The 18832-nt window shown below is 51.2% G+C and overlaps 2 protein-coding genes and 1 non-coding gene across 10 annotated transcripts in view; 1 reads left to right on the top strand and 2 right to left on the bottom strand.

Moving 5' to 3' along the window:
- Positions 1-1494, bottom strand: part of Acsm4 (acyl-CoA synthetase medium chain family member 4) — a 37727-nt gene extending 36233 nt beyond the window's left edge. Inside the window, exon 1 of one of the 4 annotated variants that reach the window (XM_040276630.2) lies at positions 1184-1494. The gene's annotated coding sequence lies outside the window, so the exon portion shown is untranslated. The remainder of the gene's footprint in view (positions 1-1183) is intronic. The other 3 variants (XM_078024256.1, XM_078024257.1, XM_078024258.1) reach the window with 3 other exon arrangements.
- LOC101974378 (uncharacterized) lies at positions 1246-13388 on the top strand. Its single transcript, XR_013427016.1, has 4 exons — positions 1246-1486; positions 6412-6552; positions 9783-9862; positions 11925-13388. It is a non-coding gene; the product is annotated as an uncharacterized LOC101974378 (transcript).
- Positions 13389-16982: 3594 nt separating this feature from the next.
- Acsm1 (acyl-CoA synthetase medium chain family member 1) overlaps positions 16983-18832 on the bottom strand; it is a 32948-nt gene continuing 31098 nt past the window's right edge. For 4 of the 5 annotated variants that reach the window (XM_078024262.1, XM_078024259.1, XM_078024261.1 and 1 more), the window contains one exon: positions 18152-18482. In XM_078024262.1, the coding sequence (XP_077880388.1) occupies positions 18366-18482 (117 nt within the window). In that variant the 3' untranslated portion in view covers positions 18152-18365. Of the gene's footprint in view, positions 17153-18151; positions 18483-18832 lie in introns of those variants that run through there. The other variant, XM_078024263.1, reaches the window with a different exon arrangement.

Below are 18832 nucleotides of genomic sequence, written 5' to 3' on the forward strand. Positions count from 1 at the left end.
CAGCCTATTTCTTCCCGCTTCTCAGGAAACTCCCTGCTGGGCCAGCCCCTGGCCCGACCTCCCCCAGGACAAACCCAGGGGCAATAAGGTTTGTTCCCTCCCAAACTCCCAACCTACCTTAAAATCCTTCTCCACGATTGCCTCCCTCCAACGAGCCCCTCCAGGCAGCGCAGGATTGGACCTCTGTGCCACCACCGATACAATACTAGACTCCATGCAAGGGCCCCAGATAATACCCACTGGAATCATGGGTCCACCTCCATCTCATACGTGTGCCCTTATTCTTGGAAGAGCCTCTACTACCTTACAAGGTGTTCAGGTCTTCCCTGGCATTACTTTCTCATCTTGTTTCAGCCTTTTCCGTAATGGGTAAACCAATACATATTAAAACAGATAATGGTCCTGCATATACCAGTGCCAAGTTTAAACAGTTTTGTGCCACCTTCCAAATTTGTCATACTACCGGAATTCCATACAACCCTCAGGGCCAAGGCCTTGTGGAACGTGCCCACCTTACCTTAAAGACTTGGCTAACCCGCCTTAAGGCTTCTGCCCTTGTATTTACCACTCCCAGGGATCGCCTTAACCATGCATTATTTGCCCTTAATTTTCTTACCCTAGACAGTGAAGGCCATTCGGCCGCAGACAGACACTGGCATCCCTCGTCCAATTCTGTTCGCCCACCTGTTATGTGGCGCGATCCCCTTACAAATAAATGGAAAGGCCCAGATCCTGTCCTCATCTGGGGACAAGACTCAGCTTGTGTTTTGTGTCAGGGACTAGAAGGAAATTCTTCTTAGAAGATTAGCCTGACAGCACCCCAGGAGACATCCTGCCTGGGAGGCATCCTGCAGCTACCTCTATCTCCCTGGAACATCCTGCGGTTATCAGGATCATCAGACATCTTGCAGCTGGCAGTTTTACCACCCACATCCAGCAATTGCTGATTAGACAGCTTCCCCATCCCCAGCATATAAATACCCCTGTGTGAACAATAAAAGTTTGCAGCTTGATCAGACTCCTGTCTTGCTGTCACCTTTCCTGTCTCTTGTCCCTTCATTCCTTCCCATCTAGGTTCGCTGCCCACGTTGATGTGTCCTGCCGGACGGGACAGTTTTGGACCAAGAGCAAGCAGCCCCAAGAGGGTTACCAGAACGCCTGGTTAAACAGGTTAATGACTTACCTCAACCCAGGGACGGAGGCCCTCCCCCTGAGGACAAATTTTCCTCTTTTGCAGATGCAGCCAACAATCTGTGTGAGGATCCTGTTTAAGGCATTTCTGCAGAACAGGTTTATATATGGAGGCCTTAGCCCTCCACCTTCCAACATCAGGGAGTACCTTTTTGGCCCCCCCTGCGAATGCAGGGGAGGATCTTGGACTCAGGCTCCCACGAGTTGGACCCAGACTGCTGACTGCTTGACTAAGGTGGCTTACTTCCGAGCCAAGGTTGACCATAAACTTGGAGGAGTTCATCAGCCTGAATGGGTATGTGTTAACAAGCCAAAGATTATTCCCCCCAGTACAAGCAAAGCTCTCCAAAATTGTTCTGCAACTTGTACGCATACCCAGGCGATGCATGTCTCTTGTTGTGCGTTAGCCTCAAATTGTGTTAACAAGCAGGGAGAACAATTTTTTGAAGCCACCCTAACTAAAACTCATGCAGCAGGGGGAATCGCTATTCATTATACCCCGTTCTCTTTGACCAGGAGGAGAAGGCATGTACACCAAGTTACAGTCAGCTGGATGCCAAGGCACTGTCGGTAAACCCTCCTGCTGGCCCATTAAGGCCCCTACAGGGGTCTCCGATGGTGGAGGACCCACTGATGCTGTCAAGCATCTTCAGATAATCAAACTTTTGAAACCCCAGATCCCTGAGCTCACATATCATCCCTTAATGCTGCCTAAATCCCAGCTCCCAGATTTAGATACCAATACATTAGATATTTTGGAAACTACCTTCTTGCTTAATAATTCCAACCCCACCCTTGCTGGTGATTGCTGGCTCTGCATGACAACAGGGGCAATCATGCCTATGGCAGTTCCTATTAATTCTATCATAAACAATGATAATACATGCCAACCCGGATTTCCTTTTACAGTACAGCCTATAGGCACTTTTACATCATGTCTTTAAGGCACGATGCAGAATAATACCTATGATATTGATGTTGGAGTTACTTCCTTTGGAAATTGCTCAACAGTACAAAATTATTCCTCACCCAACAGGCTGGTAAAATTTATTAAAGAACAGATTAATATTTTGGCCTCTAAGCCCATACAGGTCCACTATCATCATCTGGAGATGGAAGACCGCGCTGCCAATATTTAAAAGGATGTTCTACCCTTCTCACAGGCTTATTTCTTAAGTTTACATCCCCACAGATCTCTCTCTCTCTTATATAAAAGTATAAGTAACAGCTCTGACCAACCATCTTCTGCCCTTGCCATAAGGGTTTGCTTCTCCATGGGCCCCTCCGCTTGGGGGAGGACGCACGCATGGAGTGAAGACGTTAGGCCATAATAACGGAGGGTGCAGGAAGGACTATAGGAGGATGGATCCACGGATCCCAAAACCCAAGACCTCTGAGTGTCACGCTCTGGTGATGGCGGTTGGCATGCTCCCCCCCTCAAAGCCGTCTCCTCCAAAAACATGCCAAGGCCACCTCGAAATCTCCTAGTGAAGACGCTCGCTCAGATCGGGAGATATTCTAAGGCCTCCTAGAGGAACAGAGCCTCTGTCACCCCCTAAAAACATGGCCGGTAAGGTATGGCCAAATATTTTATATAAGAAAGGGGGAAATGTCGGGAACTAGAAGGAAATTCTCCTTCAAAGATTAGCTTGACAGCCCCCTGGGAGACATCCTGCCTGGGAGGCATCCTGCAGCTACCTATCTCCCTGGAACATCCTGCGGTTATCAGGATCATCAGACACCCTGCAGCTGGCAGTTTTGTAAGGGTCCACGAAGCTTCGGAGAAAGAGACCACAAGAGACCAGCTTCATGCAATAAGCAGGGGGGAGTTTTATTGAACCAGCATGCTGGGGCTCTGTGCCCACTCAAGAAAGGAGAGCAGCCCAGAGCCCAGAGCAGAGGTCAAGCAGAGCTTAAGTACACTTTTTGGAGGGGGGCTTTGCATACATCAGAACAAATCATCATGAGGCGTGGGAAAATTGAACAACAGCTCTGAGACATGATTAGTACATTCATTGGCGGGAACAGGATGGACAGGGGTGATTGGTCACTCCTAAGCGGGGTACACATTTGAACTGATTGGTTTTGGGGCCTGGATACCTACGTGCTGAGCTACTCAGAGCCCTTAGCTATTAAACAACCAGGGAATCAGTGGAAATATTTACTGGGCAGTTCCAGTATTGTCCTAACAGCTACAGAGATGATAGGTTCTGGGGGTAGCAGAGGAATTTTAACAATACCTAGTCTTTTACTTTAACCCAGGCCTTGCAGTTTAGAAACTTTACAATGCCCGGTCTTTTACACTTTAACTCAGACTTTGCAGCTTAGAATCAGCTTAGAAATTTTACCTTTACAATTTTACCACCCACATCCAGCAATTATTGATTAGAGAGCTTCCCCATCCCCAGCATATAAATACCCCTGTGTGAACAATAAAAGTTTGCAGCTTGATCAGACTCCTGTCTTGCTGTCACCTTTCATGTCTTTTGTCCCTTCATTCCTCCCCATCTAGGTTCACTGCCCACGTTGATGTGTCCTGCCGGTTGGGACAAGAAACAAGTCCCCAGAATGCACCATTTGTCATGTCTTTAACCAAAGACATAAAAGCAGCATGTCATTCTGTGGATGTTAAATAGTTATTTTCTATAATTTCTTTCTAGTTCAATCAATAGGAGCTGCTTATTGAATGCCAATAATGCAGTACAATTCACACAGAGAAGTTTATGGCCACTTGACTGAGGTGTGAATTCCTGGAGGCTAAGTGAAATGATTGAGTATCTTGTGTTATAAAAAACGACATTAATGTGTTCTTGATTTTATCAAGGCAGGTTCCAACCATCCAACTATCCATCCATACACAATTACCCAGTAATTACCATATGCTAGTTATTAATCTAGCAAAGGTGAACAAAATATAGCTCATAGTCTTGGATACCCTTTGTTAGAACCCATGTTATACTTTTCATTCATTCATTTGGACTTCTTGTTCAAAACAGGCAAAAATATGGGGTGAGGAAAATGGAGATCCTGTTTTCCAGGTGTCAGGCATCATTCTGAATGTTTTAGGAACATCCTCTCATTTGCAGTTTTTAGCAAATCTTTTTAAAAATAAATTGGAGTTACACTGGTTGTGTATTCATATAGGAACATAGGAAAGTAATGTCTGATTCTGAAAGGGTAAAGTTTCTAAGGTGCAAAGCCTGAATTAAAATGTAAAAGACTAGATATTGTTAAATTCCTCTGCTACACCCAGAACCTGAAATTCCTGAGATAGTTAAGACAACGCCCTACTGGCCATTTAGTCTAGGGCCCTGTGCAGTTTGTCACAGGGCCCAAACCAATCAGTTTGAAGGTGTACCCCACTTAGGAGTGACCAATCACCCCCGCCCGACCTGTTCCCGCCAATGAATGTGCTAATCATGTCTCAGAGTTGTTGTTCAATTTTCCGTGCCTCATGATGATTTGTTCTGATGTATGCAAAGCCCCCCCACCCTCCCCAAAAAGTGTACTTAAGCTCTGCTTGACCTCTGCTCTGGGCTCTGGGCCGCTTTCCCTTCCTGAGTGAGCCTTGGGCCTCAGCTCGCTGAATTAGGATCCTCTTCAATAAACTCCCTCCTGCTCATTGCATGAAGCTGGTCTCTTGTGGTCTCTTCCTCCGATGTTTCGCCGGACCCTTACAATTCATTCCACTGTCTTTCTTATTCCCAATCCCCATGTCCCTTCATGCCCCTTTGTTTAAGCCACTGAACTTGGATTCTTCCTTAAACTTCCTTATTGTGTGTAAGCATCCACATCTCAGAGAGAAAATTTGGCCTACGGTTTTTTGGGATTGGCTTATTTCACTTAGCATGATAGTCTCCAGTTCCATCCAGTTACCAGCAAATGCCATAATTTCATTCTTTTTTATGGCTCTATAATATCCAATTGTGTATATATACACATTTTCTTTATCCATTCATCTCTTGAAGGGCACCTAGATTGGTTCCATTGCTTAGCTATGGTGAATCAAGCTGCTCTAAACATCCATGAGGCCAAGTCACTGTAGCCTGATGATTTTAAGTCCTTTGGGTATAAAGCTAGGAGTGGGATGACTGGGTCAAATGGTGGTTCAATTTCGAGTTTTTGGAGGAACTGTCATACTGCTTTACAGATGGATGTACCAATTTGCAGTTCTACCACCAATATATGAATGAACCTTTTCCCCTACATGCTCGCCAACATTCATTGTTACTTGTATTCTTCATAATTGTCGTTCTGTTTGGAGTGAGATGAAATCTCAGTGCGGTTTTAATTTTTTAGCAAACCTTTGAGGAGTGCTCCTCATGTTCTAAAGCTCTTTATTTTTAACCTCAAAAATCAAACGTTACAGAAAAGTTACACGGTATGCTAAAGTCAGAGAGTTAAATGAAAACAGAGAATTAAAGAAAAACCAAGAAAACTCTTAGAACACCATTGCAATGGCCCAAGGCAAGAGGGTGCCATTTGGCAGGGAGAGCAGCAGAGCCAGGGCCTCCTGCAGTGCTGAGACCATCTGCAGCTTTCTCTGAACACTGCAGGAAGCTGCCATTTACAGTCAGAGTTGCCAGGAGCCTCTCAGCCAGGAGGTCCTCAGAGTCACAGCAGACGGAAGGAGCCACAGATCCCACCTGCCAGCTCAAGCCCATCCAGACCAGCGATCCCACCCAGCCTTCCACTCTCCTCCCCTGCTTTCTCTCCCCTCCTCCTCAATGCCAAGGTCTGGAGTTAGATTGCTGTGAAGCTACTTTGTGTCAATCACAAGCTTAGCAGGGAGGTTAGGAGCCCAGACCACAGTCCAGAGGGTCTGGGGTGGAACCTGGCTCTGCCCTTGCCATGTCTCCAGGCAAGTTCCTCCTCTGCAAAATGGGCCTCCTGAGGGCCGTGCTCCCCTCTGGGGTGGCTCTGGGCATGGACTGAGCTCCTCTCTCTCAAAGCTCAGAGCGTGGCCTGGGACACAGCAAGTGCTATGGGAGTGTTCATTGGTTTTCTTAGAATCCACTCTGTTTTCTCCATCACCCCTTCCATTCCCAGGCCACTTGTCCATGTCACCCCCACAGTCACTCTAATGGCTGACCCTGGAGGGCTCCGTTTCTCCCCAGTGTTGCAAATCCCAGTTTCCTGACTCCGTGCTTCTTTTGGTTCCCAGAAGATGGAGAAACAGCAAGCATGACATCTTTTCTTTTGTCTTGAATCTCTTTGCAGATCAGCGTCCCCCAACCACACCTGTATTAAGTCAAAGACGTGGGATCCCATGGTCATCTTCTTCACCAGTGGGACCACGGGGCTCCCCAAGATGGCGAAGCACAGCCACGGACTGGCCTTAAAGTCCTGCCTCTCCTCCAGGTAGGAAGAGGGCACCAGCTCAGAGGCTGGCCCCCAGGTCTGGTGCCAGCGGTGTGTGCCCGTGTGCAGGGTGGGCCTCGCGGCTCTCTGTAGGAGAGTCTCCATGTCTGCTCTCTGCTTCAGCCCACTGAGGGTCCCGGAGGTGGAGTCCTGAATCCTGAATGTTGACAGAGACTCAGAAAAACAATAAGGAGGCCCTGGGGGTCCTACCTGAGCACCTCCACAGGAGTGTGGAGGAGATGTGGGTGGGGGCAGCAGGCATTCTGCAAGCCACACAAATGACAGGTGGTCAACAGTGGGGAAAAGAGAAGGGTCTCGCAGTGTAACCCAAGACAAGAGGGCCCCTCCTCTTCTCTATTTTGGATAAATTGAACTTGGAGTTTCCCGACCATGAAGTACTTGGGAAGAAACTATCTAGAACTGAGTTACACCAAGTCACTGCCCCGGCCTTGAACCAGGAATCCGTAGAGCTGAAGCTGGAGCTTTGTGTTAATCTTAACCAACTTTAAGCTGAGCCTCTCCTGCCCACCCCTCCTCCTCTGCAGTTAGTGATATCCTAATCAGACACACCCCACCTATTTTCTGACTCAGTAACTAGAACAAGGGGCAGAAGTGGCTCCTTGTGGGCAGGGGTGTGAGTGCTAAGGGTAGCAGCTGAGCACCGAGATCCCAGGAGGAGAGAGAAGGGAAGGAGGTTGGTGCATTTGGACTAATACGTCCAAACACAGAGATATAAAAAGCATTTGTAGATTTATGTTATGAAATCCTATAGAAAGTATACTCATCGGATTGTAGAGATCTAGGATGGCCCTGAGCATGAAGGACAGAAGACCAATGGAAGAGCTGGAGAGTGAGCAAGGCTCAGGTTGGGCAGGCTCTGGGGGCCTCCATGTGGAGTTTGGGCCTCAGGAGGAGGAAGATAATGAGGAGGTGCTGAAGGGTTTGGGTGATGGGGAGATGTGGCCAGATTTGCATTAGGAAAAAGTCCCTGTTGTTGCAGGACAGAGAAGGAGTTGGAGAGAGTTGGAATGGAGGTGGGGAAGACCAGGTGCCACCTCTTAGAGTAGTCCAGATGCGGAGAGTGGCCTGCACCAGGTGCCAGGGATGGGAAGGACGTGAATACACTCGAAATTGCAGGAGGCAGAGCGGGCGGGATCTGCTGGCTGGGTGTGGGGATGAGGAAGGTGAAGGTTGGCCTCCAGATATGGGCTGAGACGTGATGATGTGCACAGAAGGGAGGACGCTGGAGGAGAATCAGTCAGAAGAGGCAGGAGGAGAGATTAGGAACTCTGGGTTTGGGGTGCCTGAGAGACCCCAGAAGAGGTGCTCATGGGAAGCTGAGCTGAAGCTCAGAAGAGAGGCCCCTCACTCCTGATTTCCTGGGGTGCAGCGCACCCCTAAGAGGGTCAGGAGGGGGGCTTGTGGGGGGCTTGTGAGGGCCCCTCCCTGCTAACAGAAAAGCTCCTCCAGCCACAGCCCGCTCAGGGGAGTGTTGAGCTTCCTCAAGGATCTGTGCACACAGAGGTCCCTTAGGAGCAGCAGGAGGGGGGCAGAGAGGTGACAAACCCTCCCTACTCCACCTCCAGTTACAGCCCTTTGGCTAATTGCTTCCTGTCCCTTGCCAAGGTGGGTGCTCATTGGTTCTCTTCTCCCTCTCGCATTCTGTGCCCCTTTGCAAAGACAGAAACCCCCACCCAGAACCCTTTTAGCCAAAGAATGAAGAGGAGAACTGATTGACCCCCACCAGGGAGCCTTTCTCCTTAGATTGAGCTTCTCAGTTTTCCTTAGCTCCTCTCCCTGTGTCCATGCACATGGCCAGCGGCCTCCTCCTAGTGTAAAGAAAACTCAAGCAGACAGAAGCAAGGTGCAGAGGCAGAATGGCATTATGGCCCTTTGTCCAGCTGCCAGCTTTATACATGAGGTCACTGGCATCAGTAGTACATTTCTGTTCATGGTGTCCCCAGGCAAGTAACAGAGTCAGCAGCATGTTGCAGCTTATTCCTCAGTTACATATTATAGTTGCAAGGTGTCATATTAGGAACTTTGTGTTGCTCTCAAGAAAGTCCATTCTTTAACGTTACTGTCATGTGGACAGGTTCAGGAGCAGAGGAGCTTGGTGACACATTGTGGTTGTCTATCAAGAGTTTCTTTATTCCCAGGAGCTGTGTGCCTGAGATCGAGGTTGAGGCTGATAAGACTCTAACACAGAGTCTCCTCATGAAGGACATTACTACAGCAAGGAAAGTCTCCCTGCAGCTAGTTATCCTGTACTTTTGTACAGAGAGTTTCCCAGCCACCAAACATGCCACAGCCATGAAGTCATCAGAGACCCCAGTCCCAAACACACAACCCTTATATCCTAGAGCACCTTCCCTTGATCTTGGTGGCGCTCCGCCTTGGCTCGGGCCCTGGTCCTAACTGGCACCATCCTCAATAGAGAATGTCCTCTGCCTGCGGTGGCTTCCCCTGTCTCCCTCCTGAGCCCACCATCCCCGAGTCCTCCCTTCCTCCCTCTCCTCCTGAGCAGCCTCCTTCACCTCCCTCTTCCCCAGGGTGGGGGAAGACTACGGCGGGGGGTCTAGTCCTCTCTCTCCAGGCTCCTTCTCCATGTGTCCCTGATGGCGGGTCAGATGGGACAGGTCACCCTTCCAGCTCCTCTGCCTGTGCTTCTCAAACCTCACCCCCCGCCCCACTGGGTGTCAGCTTCTGCTTCCCTTCGTGATCGGCTGCAGTGCGTTGGGCACCCAATTAGAGCTGCACAAGCCTCCCTGGCCCCCAGGCCCGAGTCCTCCTCACCACTGGGATTTTAATGCATGGAACAGGAGCTTCCCACTTCTCTGCTGCAGACCCCTGCCCACTTGTGACTGTCCCTCCTAAGTGCCACCTCCTCCATCAAGGTCTCACCGCCCAACCACAAGAACTATTTCCCTGTGTTCTTCACGTAACTCCTCCAAGTCCCTGTTATGACATCTGCCAGCTTCTGCCTTGTCATTTGGTGTTGGTCTGATTTCCTCTGTGTCTGCTGTGTCATGTCTGATGTCACCTCCCTAGTTCTGTGTCCCCCCTGACAGCATCTGACACGTACCCTAATGAAGTTCCTGCCCGATACACGTATATGGAAAGAATTAACAAATGAGTGGGCTCTCTAGAGGGGAGGTCACAACTGCCGTGTTCATCATGGGGATGCTTTTAACTATGGAAATAAAATCCCCTCTCTTCTCGCTTTCCAGGTGTTGTTCAAATACCCCATCACCCAATTCCTGGCTGCACCAGGTGTATTCCGAATGATTCTACAGGAGAAATTCGCCAAGTATGTACAAGTGGTTGGTAACAAGGAGCTCTGAGTAGGATTTATTTTCTTAAGGAATCTGATGTGTCATGGCATGAGAGATTTTCCTTTTTTTCTGGGAAGATTGTGTGTGTGTGTGTGTGTGTGTGTGTGTGTTGTTGGTGATGATGATTATCAGTCAGACTTATTTAAATCAAAGCGTGACACGGAGACCCAAGAGAAAAGCTCAATGTGCCTTGTATCTTTGTGGGGTTATTCAAGTGTCTTTATTACAAATGACAGACATACAGTGAGCACACACAACATGGAAGTCTACAGATGAATCCAATGTTGAAAATACCTTTGTAGCGCTCACCTAAATAAATAACAGAAATAGAACATTGCCAGCACCCCAGGGGCTTCCACGTGACTCCTCATCTTCCCTAAAGGCAACTACTGCCTCAATCCGATAGCGGTCCCTTCCCTATTTTCCTTTACAAGTTTAGCTACTAAGGCAATATTTCTGAGCAAGTGATTCCATTTTACACGCTTTTGAACTTGATATCTGTAATTCTACATCACTCTCTGATACCTTGCTTCTTTCTTCAGGATTGTTTTTAAGAGGCTCCCATGTTGTTGTTCATTAATGTAGTTAATTTTCAGTGTCATATAATATCCCATTTTATGGAAAAGCCACAATTTTCTTCTATCAATTCTACCAGTAGAGGAGATGTGGGTAGTTTTCACATACGGATTACTGAGTCAGTGCTCAATGAACTCTGGCCCATGCATCCTGGTACATAGGAGCATGCATTTCTGAAGAGATTTTCTAGAAGAATGAGCAGATCATACTGATAATACACAAAGCCAAAAGATTAAACCAACTAATGCTCCAAAACAAACGTAGGAGTTTCCGTTGTTCCACATCCTCGCTAACATTTGTTATTGTCAAAGATAACTTTTGCCCCTCTGATGAACGTACACCATTGTCTTACACAGTTTTATTTTTGCATGTCCCTGTGTTTGAAAGTTAATTTTTCGCTAACCAGATATCTGCTCTTTGAACCTGAGGGACATTATTCATGGAGCCTTGGTCTGGCTGGATTCTGATTCCATTGAATTTCCAAGCTCATACATATCGCAGTTAAATTTTGCAACATTCCTCAGATGATGGCCTTTGTCCAAAGCAGTAAGATTTCTTCAGTGCAAAATGAGCGACTCCACCTGACATTCTGCTCACTTATGCAGGTGGGGCAAAGCCCAGAGTAGGGAGGGAGGCCCCTCAGTGGCACTCGCCCCTGCTCCCCCTCTGTCTGCACCAGGAGAGGGGATGAGGTGGAAGGTGGTGCAGAAGCCACTCCCTCTGTCCTCCCAGGGGCTGGCCAGGCACCGCCCATGCCAGCTGGGTCAGAAGCAATCCCTCCCCCCACTTTCTTGCAGGCATCCAACCCTGATTGGCCATTGTTCTGGGAGCTTTAGGAGAACTTCAGGGGAGGGAGAGCTCCCACCACCCAGGAACCCAGTCAATTAGGAGAAACGTTCCCATCAGGCTTTGCCGTTCTCCCTGGATTCCCTCTCTCTGAGCTTCTGTTTGCTCTGAGGTGTCCTGTGCTCCCTGCCAGCCTCTGTCTCTTCCCGCTCAGCCCCACCTTCCCCGAGGCCCTGGGGAAATCATCTCCAAACCCAGCTTCATTTCCCACCTGGAAACAGGAGCCTTCAGTCAGCAGCAGCGCTCACTGAGGGCAGCATGGTCCCCCACCACCCAGCGTGTCCCTCAGGTCGTGTGCACACCCTGAGCTGCACATCTGCTTCCCTAAGATGAGTTCTGATGAACCCACTTTGCTCCCTCCCCAAATCCAAATTGAACCTGAATTTCCTGATGAGCCCAGAGCCTCACGACCACCCGCCCATCAATGCCAGGAGAGACCTCGGGGGCTGGCAGGAAGGGAGAGCCTCCACTTGGCCTTGACCTCACCCCAATGACCCGAAGTTGTACAGGAGAGTCAGGGAGTGGTCGGGCGGATGATGCAGGGGACACCGCTGTCACCTGCTAAGGCACGGGCCTGGGGCCAGCTCCAGGCCTGACCCTGCTGCCCTCCCCCAGCCTCAGGTTCCCCACCCTGGAGCACTGCAGCACTGGCGGGGAGGCCCTGCTGCCCGAGGAGCATGAGCAGTGGAGACGACACACGGGCCTCCTGCTCCACGAGCTCTATGGACAGTCGGAGACGGTGGGTGCCCGGGCCGCACGGGCCCCTGGACGGGCTGGTCCTACTGCGCGCTGTGCTCAGCCCCGCTGTGTGGCCCTCACTGCTCAGAGCCAACAGGAGGCTCCAGGGCTCCTAGCTCATTTGCCTCCAGTGGATTGACAGAAAGAGAACTCACAGCTGAAAACCCACCAGGACACCAACACCTGAGGAGGGACGGGCACGGTGTCAAAAAGGGACCTAAGGACATTTTGCCACTGTGCCTGTGATGTTAGCTCAGGGAGCCCAGGGGTGGGTGGGCTAGGAGGACCTCTCCCTCAACAGGGAGACCACCACCTGGAGGTCCTGCCAACTCCACCACGTGTCCCTTCCCAGGTGGCCCCTTGCAGAGGCATGGGCACTGGCTCCAGAGGGTCCTCTTGGGGTGGTTAGGGCCACGCGGGTTTGGCTGTGGAATGCCACCAGGGTGCATGAGGGGCCAGAGACTCTCTGTATAGACCAGACACAAACACACTCTGTGTGAGCCTAGAGTGTCACTGGGCCACCGGGTTGGAGGGCATTTAGGGTGGCATGCAAGCCTTGAACCTCCAAGACTCCATCAGCGGCAGTGTGGGAGGGTGCCCTCTCCCAACACATTCTCAGTCCATGTCTGATGCTGGGTGAGCCCATCATTCCTCCAGCTAACAGAGGGATGACCGCACCTCAGGCCCTGGGACAAACTGGAAAACCAGTTCCTTTGTTGCAATTCAACTGAAAAATCAGCCTCTATCTCAGAGCAAAGCCTGTCCAAGGAAGGGACATCACCTTTGTCCTTGGAAAGACCCACAGAGCTCTCCTAGGCACACTCCCACCCTGCTAAGTTGTTTATCTACAAATAACAGGAGAGATCTGTGGAGCCAGGTGTCCCTGACTCAGTCAGGCTAGGTGAGGACCCATAGCAGCCCCCTAGCAGCCACCAATCAGCATGAGACAGGGAAATACCTGGGATGCCAGATGACCCCCCAGTAGTTTATGGTGGTTGATAACATGTTGGGAAACCATGTAGTTCAGCACAAACACCCCTCTTGTCTTAAACCAATCAGTTCAAATGAATACCCCTTTTGTACTGACCAATCACCCCTACGCACCTTGTTCCCGCCAGTGAATGTACTAATCATGTTTTAGAGTTGTTATTTGATTTTCCCGAGGTGTGTGATGATTTTCTAAGAGATGCTATGATGTCTGTGAAGTCCCTGCCTTCTCCAAAAAATGTATAAAACTGCTGCAAACCCTGGGCTCGGGGCCTCTCAGCGTCACCAGTTGCTATGTGTGCATGCGGAGGACAAGCTAGCTCGCAATAAACACTTCTTTGCTGCTTACATCGATCTTGGGTCTCTGGTGGTCTTTGGGGGTCCCGAATTCGAGCATAACACAACACATTTATCTGACATTTTTTTTTTAAGAAAAAAAAAATCACCTGATTAGTTTTCTTCCAAACTTAAAAAAAAAAAAAAAAAAAAAAAGAAACATTCCGACTCTGGGTTGTTGGGCAGCTCACAGCTTGTGCTTGGACGAGGAGGAGCGTGGGTGAGGACAACAGGCTCGTCCACGGCCCCTGTCCCTTTGTGTGCACCATCTGCAACAATAGTTGGTGCCTTGTCCTCAAAGCCCTGTCCTCCATCCACGCAGAGGTTCCCACCCACCTCCAGTGTGCGTGGCCTGCGCTGTGGGGACAAGCTTCCTTCCTCTGCCAGGAGCTCGGACTCAGGCCCAGATCTCAGCCCTGCCATGGACAGGCTTCAGGACCATGCCCCTGTCACTCGACCCTCTGAGCCTCAGCTGTCCCCCTGGAGAATGCGAATCATAATGGCCGGCTGACGGGACTGTGATCAGGGAAAGGCCATGTGCCCAGCGCTGGCCACAGGGCCCCAGCACAGGCTCGCCCTGGAGCTGCTGGGGACACACAGGTGGACGGGGCACTCTGTGTTCTCGGGGGCTTGTTCTCTCCCAGGAGGCAGACAAGCAAGGGCAGTTAGAGGTGTGGGGCTAATGTGCAGAGTGATGTGTGCAGCAAGTCCTGCAGAAGGACAATGACCAGCGGGCTTTCCTGCATCTTGGCCCGTAGCTGATCTCCCCTGCACCTTTGGGTGGCCTCGCGCTGTGGTCACACTGCAAATGCTCAGCCCTGGAAAGAGGGATAACGAGGAGCAGCCAAGGGGTCAGTGGTCAGGGAGGGGAAGGGGCGGAGCAGCACTGGGGCCAGCACAGTGGGCACGCTCAACACGGCCCTGAGAAGGAGCTGAGGCCGATCCCTTCACCATCCAGGAGCCTAGAGCGAGTGCGTGTGGACGCCTGGTCTCCCCTGGATAAGGACCCAGCCCGGCCCCGGTGTGTCTCAGGCCCCACAGCACATGCCCCAGGTGGGGCTCACCCTCGGCATCTCTCTTTGACCCCTCACTGGGCACTGGTCTCCTCATACTTAAGACAGAGCCACCCCCTGCTGGGGTCACTGAACAGTTGGGTCAGTGCCCTGAGCATGGAGTCCAGGACTTCAGCTTCCCCGACAAGGGCTCCTTGTACAGCATGATCGACATCTGTGCAGGGCAGGGCAGGGGCTGGGGCCGTGTTGTGTGAATTCTGCTGCTTAGTGACCAGCCTGGCCTCTTTGTCCATCCTCAATCCTCTCTCTCTTGTGAACAGGGAATGACTTGCACTGTCTCTTAGGGAATGAGCATCAAGCTGGGTCCCATGGGGAGGCTGCCTCACCCTCTGACATCCAGGTCTGATCCTCAGGACTTTGACTGGGCACAGTGAGGGCCCAGCTGGCCCCTGGTCCCTCCTGTGACAGCAGGTGGCAGATCCAGCCATGCTTCCCCGCCTGGTGTCCCCTCCCTCTCTCTCCCTCTTTCTCTTGAATTTCCCAGGGAGGCTTCAGTTGAGAACTGCACTGAGCTTAGAATGGATTTGCACCGTCTGCTTCCTAGGCGGACTTGAAAGAGGCCCGTTTCTCTTGTGGAGTCTGTGGACGGGCATGGGATATCGGGTGCGGGGGGGGGGGTATCTGAGAAACAGCCCATCCAGGGGAATTTGGGGCACATCCCACATTAGGGAGTTTCTTTCCTTGGCTGGGTCTTGAGGGGAACTTCCTCAGGGTCACTACACGTGTCCCCAAACCCCATGTGGCCCATGGCAGCTCCGAATCAGGGCTAGAAACCCCATCTCTCTAATCTTTATGCATGTAAGCTGCAAACAGTCTGTCATTGCATTATGTAGATACAATGATACACATTTTGCTTCGGTGCCGTTATCTGCATAAAAAGCCACAGAACTGGCTCGTCATGGTTTAAAAGTAGAGCACCAGAGCAGGAAGGTTGAAGTCAACTGCACAACGGTGACAGGTTATCAAGAGGGGAGAGGCCCAGCCTGTACAGGGGCAGGGGACATCCACAGCGGGGATGCCAGGGTCACTAGGATTGAAACCCAATCTGGACAGAAGAAAGGAAGGGAAACTGAGCAGAGTCCAGGACCCTGAAAGGGAAGGTCATTCTTACAGCCCAGGAAGCTGCCCAAAGCCAGTGTCAACCTGCCATGTCCTCTTTGTCCCCTAGAGACACCTCCAAAGACCTTGGCAGGGTCAGGTGCCTTGGGTGGGGGACCAGCTGTGCTGCTGATCATCTCTGAGGCCTGGGCTGCACTTGGCAGCCGGGTGCACAGGCTCATGAGGACTGGGGAAAGTGACATATTGGGCCCATGCCCATGGGGCATTGTGAGGGGCCTCTTTCCTTCCAGAACTGGCACCTTGGAAGGTCCACAGCTGTTAAAGGCAGTAATGATTGTAACAACGGCTCTCGGTACTGCTTGTGTCAACACTTTACAGGCATTGCCCCAGGACCCTGAGGTGCCCTCTCCAGCTCCCTTGCACAAATGGGGACACAGATCCAGAGTGGTCAGGGAGGGGCTGTGTCCAGGCAGAGCAGAGTGTCAGAGGGACCTGGGTTTGGAAAGGGGCATGAGGAGTCGGGGAGACCCCAGAGGGGGAGGGGAGAGAGAGACAAGTGGCCCAGAGCCCAGCTCTGTGTGGGTGAGCCCTGCTCAGAGAACTGCACCTGGGGGCTACGCTCTTGTCCAGCTCCTCCACCTGCTGCCCAAGCTGTTGGTCACTGTGGTACCAGCATCATCTCATATTCCCTGGGGCATCGTTGATGTGGAGCAGGGGGTGCGGCCCACTGTGGCACAGGCAGGGTCTTGGGGGCGCTCCTTCCTCCCTCTCTTGGCTGCTAGCCCTGCTAAGCCCCAGCCAACACCTCCCTCTCCTGATCTTGTGCTTTGTGTTTGTCCCCAGGGTCACCCTAGCCTGGCAATTCTCAGGGCCTGGGCATGATGTCCAGGAATGCCCTACAAGTGACAGATGCCCGGCACTCAGTTTGGATCCAAGCAAACACCACATTCTGTGGCAGTTCAGGAGGCAGATGATGTACTGCCAGGCCTTGGCTTGCCCTGTGCGTTGGGGTGTGGCGGTGTGTGTCTGGTCGTGCAAATCTGCCTGGGAACACGTGGTCTGGACTTCAGGGTCTGTGAGGTTAGAGTTGGGGGTGTGGGTTTTCTTTGGTGTGGCTGGTCCTGTGATGCCTGTGATGTGCATCTGTGTTGGCCGTTGCCTGTGTGTTCCTCCATGAGTGTGTATCACTGTGGACTTCATAACAAGGCAGACGTGCGAGGGATCTTTCCAGTGGTGACTAGCTGGGGTGAGTGAGAGGGGTCAGCAGGTTCTTCTCCACCCACAGCTGGGACGCTGCTGCCCCTGCTCCTCTCTGCCTCTGGTCTCCCCCTGGTGGTTGTACACCAGACCCCAAGTGTGGCTACCCACACTGCCAAACCTAAAGACAGGCGAGGTGGCATTAAGACACCCAAACATTTACAAAGAGAAAGCTGGGACCAGGTAGGACATCAACCCCTGATGGAAGAACAGTGACCCAGAGTAGCACAGTATGTTTATTATGTAGGTTTTATCATCAAAAGGTTACTTGTGGTGGGATGTGGTGGGGCACGCCTGTCATCCCAGTGGCTCTGGAGGCTGAGGCAGGAGGGTCGCGTTCAAAGCCATCCTCAGCAACAGAGAGGCACTAAGCAACTCAGTGAGACTCTGTCTCTAAATAAAATACAAAATAGGGCTGGGGATGTGGCTCAGTGGCTGAGTGCCCCTGAGTTCAATCCCTGGTACCAAAAGAAAAAAAGGGGGGGGGCAGGGAGGAAAAAAAAAGTTATTTATGGGAAGTTTCTGCAAAGTGGTCAAGCTTGAAGCCCATAGCACTTGCAAGATACTGTGGGTTTCTTGTCATGCTCAGAATTCTCTATTCCCAGCAGTCAGTATCTGAACTCAAGGTCAAGACTGTTATTGTTCCAAACCTTTGCACAGAACTTTCTCAGGCAAAGGCTTTACCATAGCTCCTGGGCAATCTTTTTTTTTTGTTTTTTTTTTTTTTAGTTGTTGATGGACCTTTATTTTATTTATTTAAAGTCATGCTGAGAATCGAACCCAGTGCCTCCCACGTGCTAGGCAAACACTGTACCACTGAGTCACAACCCCAGCCCCTCCTGGGCAATCTTGTCCTGCACCTTTGCAGGGAAATTTCCCAGGGCAAGGCACAGCCACGGCTCCCAGGCAGTCAAAGACCATGATCCAAGTCACCGCTCTCCACACCCAAGGACATGGCCCAGGCACAGGAGTCTAAACCAGGGGGTGGAGAGGGATCTGTGACCCTGGGGGGGGGGGTTATAGTGAGAAGGAAAAGAGGTGCTGTCTGGGGAGGACTCTTGGATAAGGAGGGGGTCCTGATCCCTGGCAGAGTGAGTGGGGATCCCTAGCAAGCTCCTGAGTCCCTGGGAAGGAGGGGCCTTGTTGGGTGTCTGTCGAGGAAAGTCGGGGCTGTGGGCTCCTGTGTCTCGCAGGGGCAGGCGCGTGGTCCAGCAGGCAGTCTCCTTCCTGGCCCTGGGTCCTGGCTACGGAATGGAGCTGGGAGCCTCTCCAGATGCTGGTGCTAAGAGGGCGCATCTGGCCATGGGATGTGCTGGACTGGGGGTGGGGGTGATGGTGGAGGAAAGGCGTTTGGCACAGATGGCGTCACTAAGCAAACGGAGAGCACTGAGGTGCTGTTGCAGCTGCTGTTAGTGTTTTATTACCTGCAACCCCAATCCTCGAGCTCACCTGGGCCCTCCAGGAGAACAGAGGACTTCCAAGGAGGGCAGCAACCAAACTCAGAGGGACAAAAAAAAAAAAAAAATACTGGGGCCTCAGACCTCCTGATACCCCTCCAAACTCCACGCTATTGAGGAAATTGAGGTACCCCGGGGATTTGCCTAAGTCACGGGGTAGGTTCTGTTTTTTTTCTTGATGACATCCCACCAAACTCCTTTTTCCGGAGATCACTCCGTTTAATCTTGCCAGTGATGGTTTTAGGCAGTTCTAGGACAAACTCCACCTAGTTGAGAAGAAAGCAGATCCCTTCTGAGTCTGCTATAGCTTCCCACCCATTCCCCATGACCTTCCTTTGACCTTCACAGTCCCCATAAAGGACGAAACCTCCTGGCAACCTAAGTGGGGTCCACTGAGCTTGGCAGATTCCTCTCTCAACTCCCTGAAGCTGGATAGAGACCTGTGACTGGTTTTGCCCATGAAGTGGGGTGGAAGGAAGTAGGTCTCATCGAGGCCAAGAGTCTGGAACCAATGGCCTCCCTAACCTCCGTCTTGTACAGCAGGTATTTATATGGTGGCTGCACCTTCAACTCAGCCCCAGGATGAGCGGATGTGGGGCAGAGATCCTAGAAGAGC

Source organism: Ictidomys tridecemlineatus, chromosome 10 (genome assembly GCF_052094955.1).
Source record: "Ictidomys tridecemlineatus isolate mIctTri1 chromosome 10, mIctTri1.hap1, whole genome shotgun sequence".
Classification (NCBI taxonomy): domain Eukaryota; kingdom Metazoa; phylum Chordata; class Mammalia; order Rodentia; family Sciuridae; genus Ictidomys; species Ictidomys tridecemlineatus.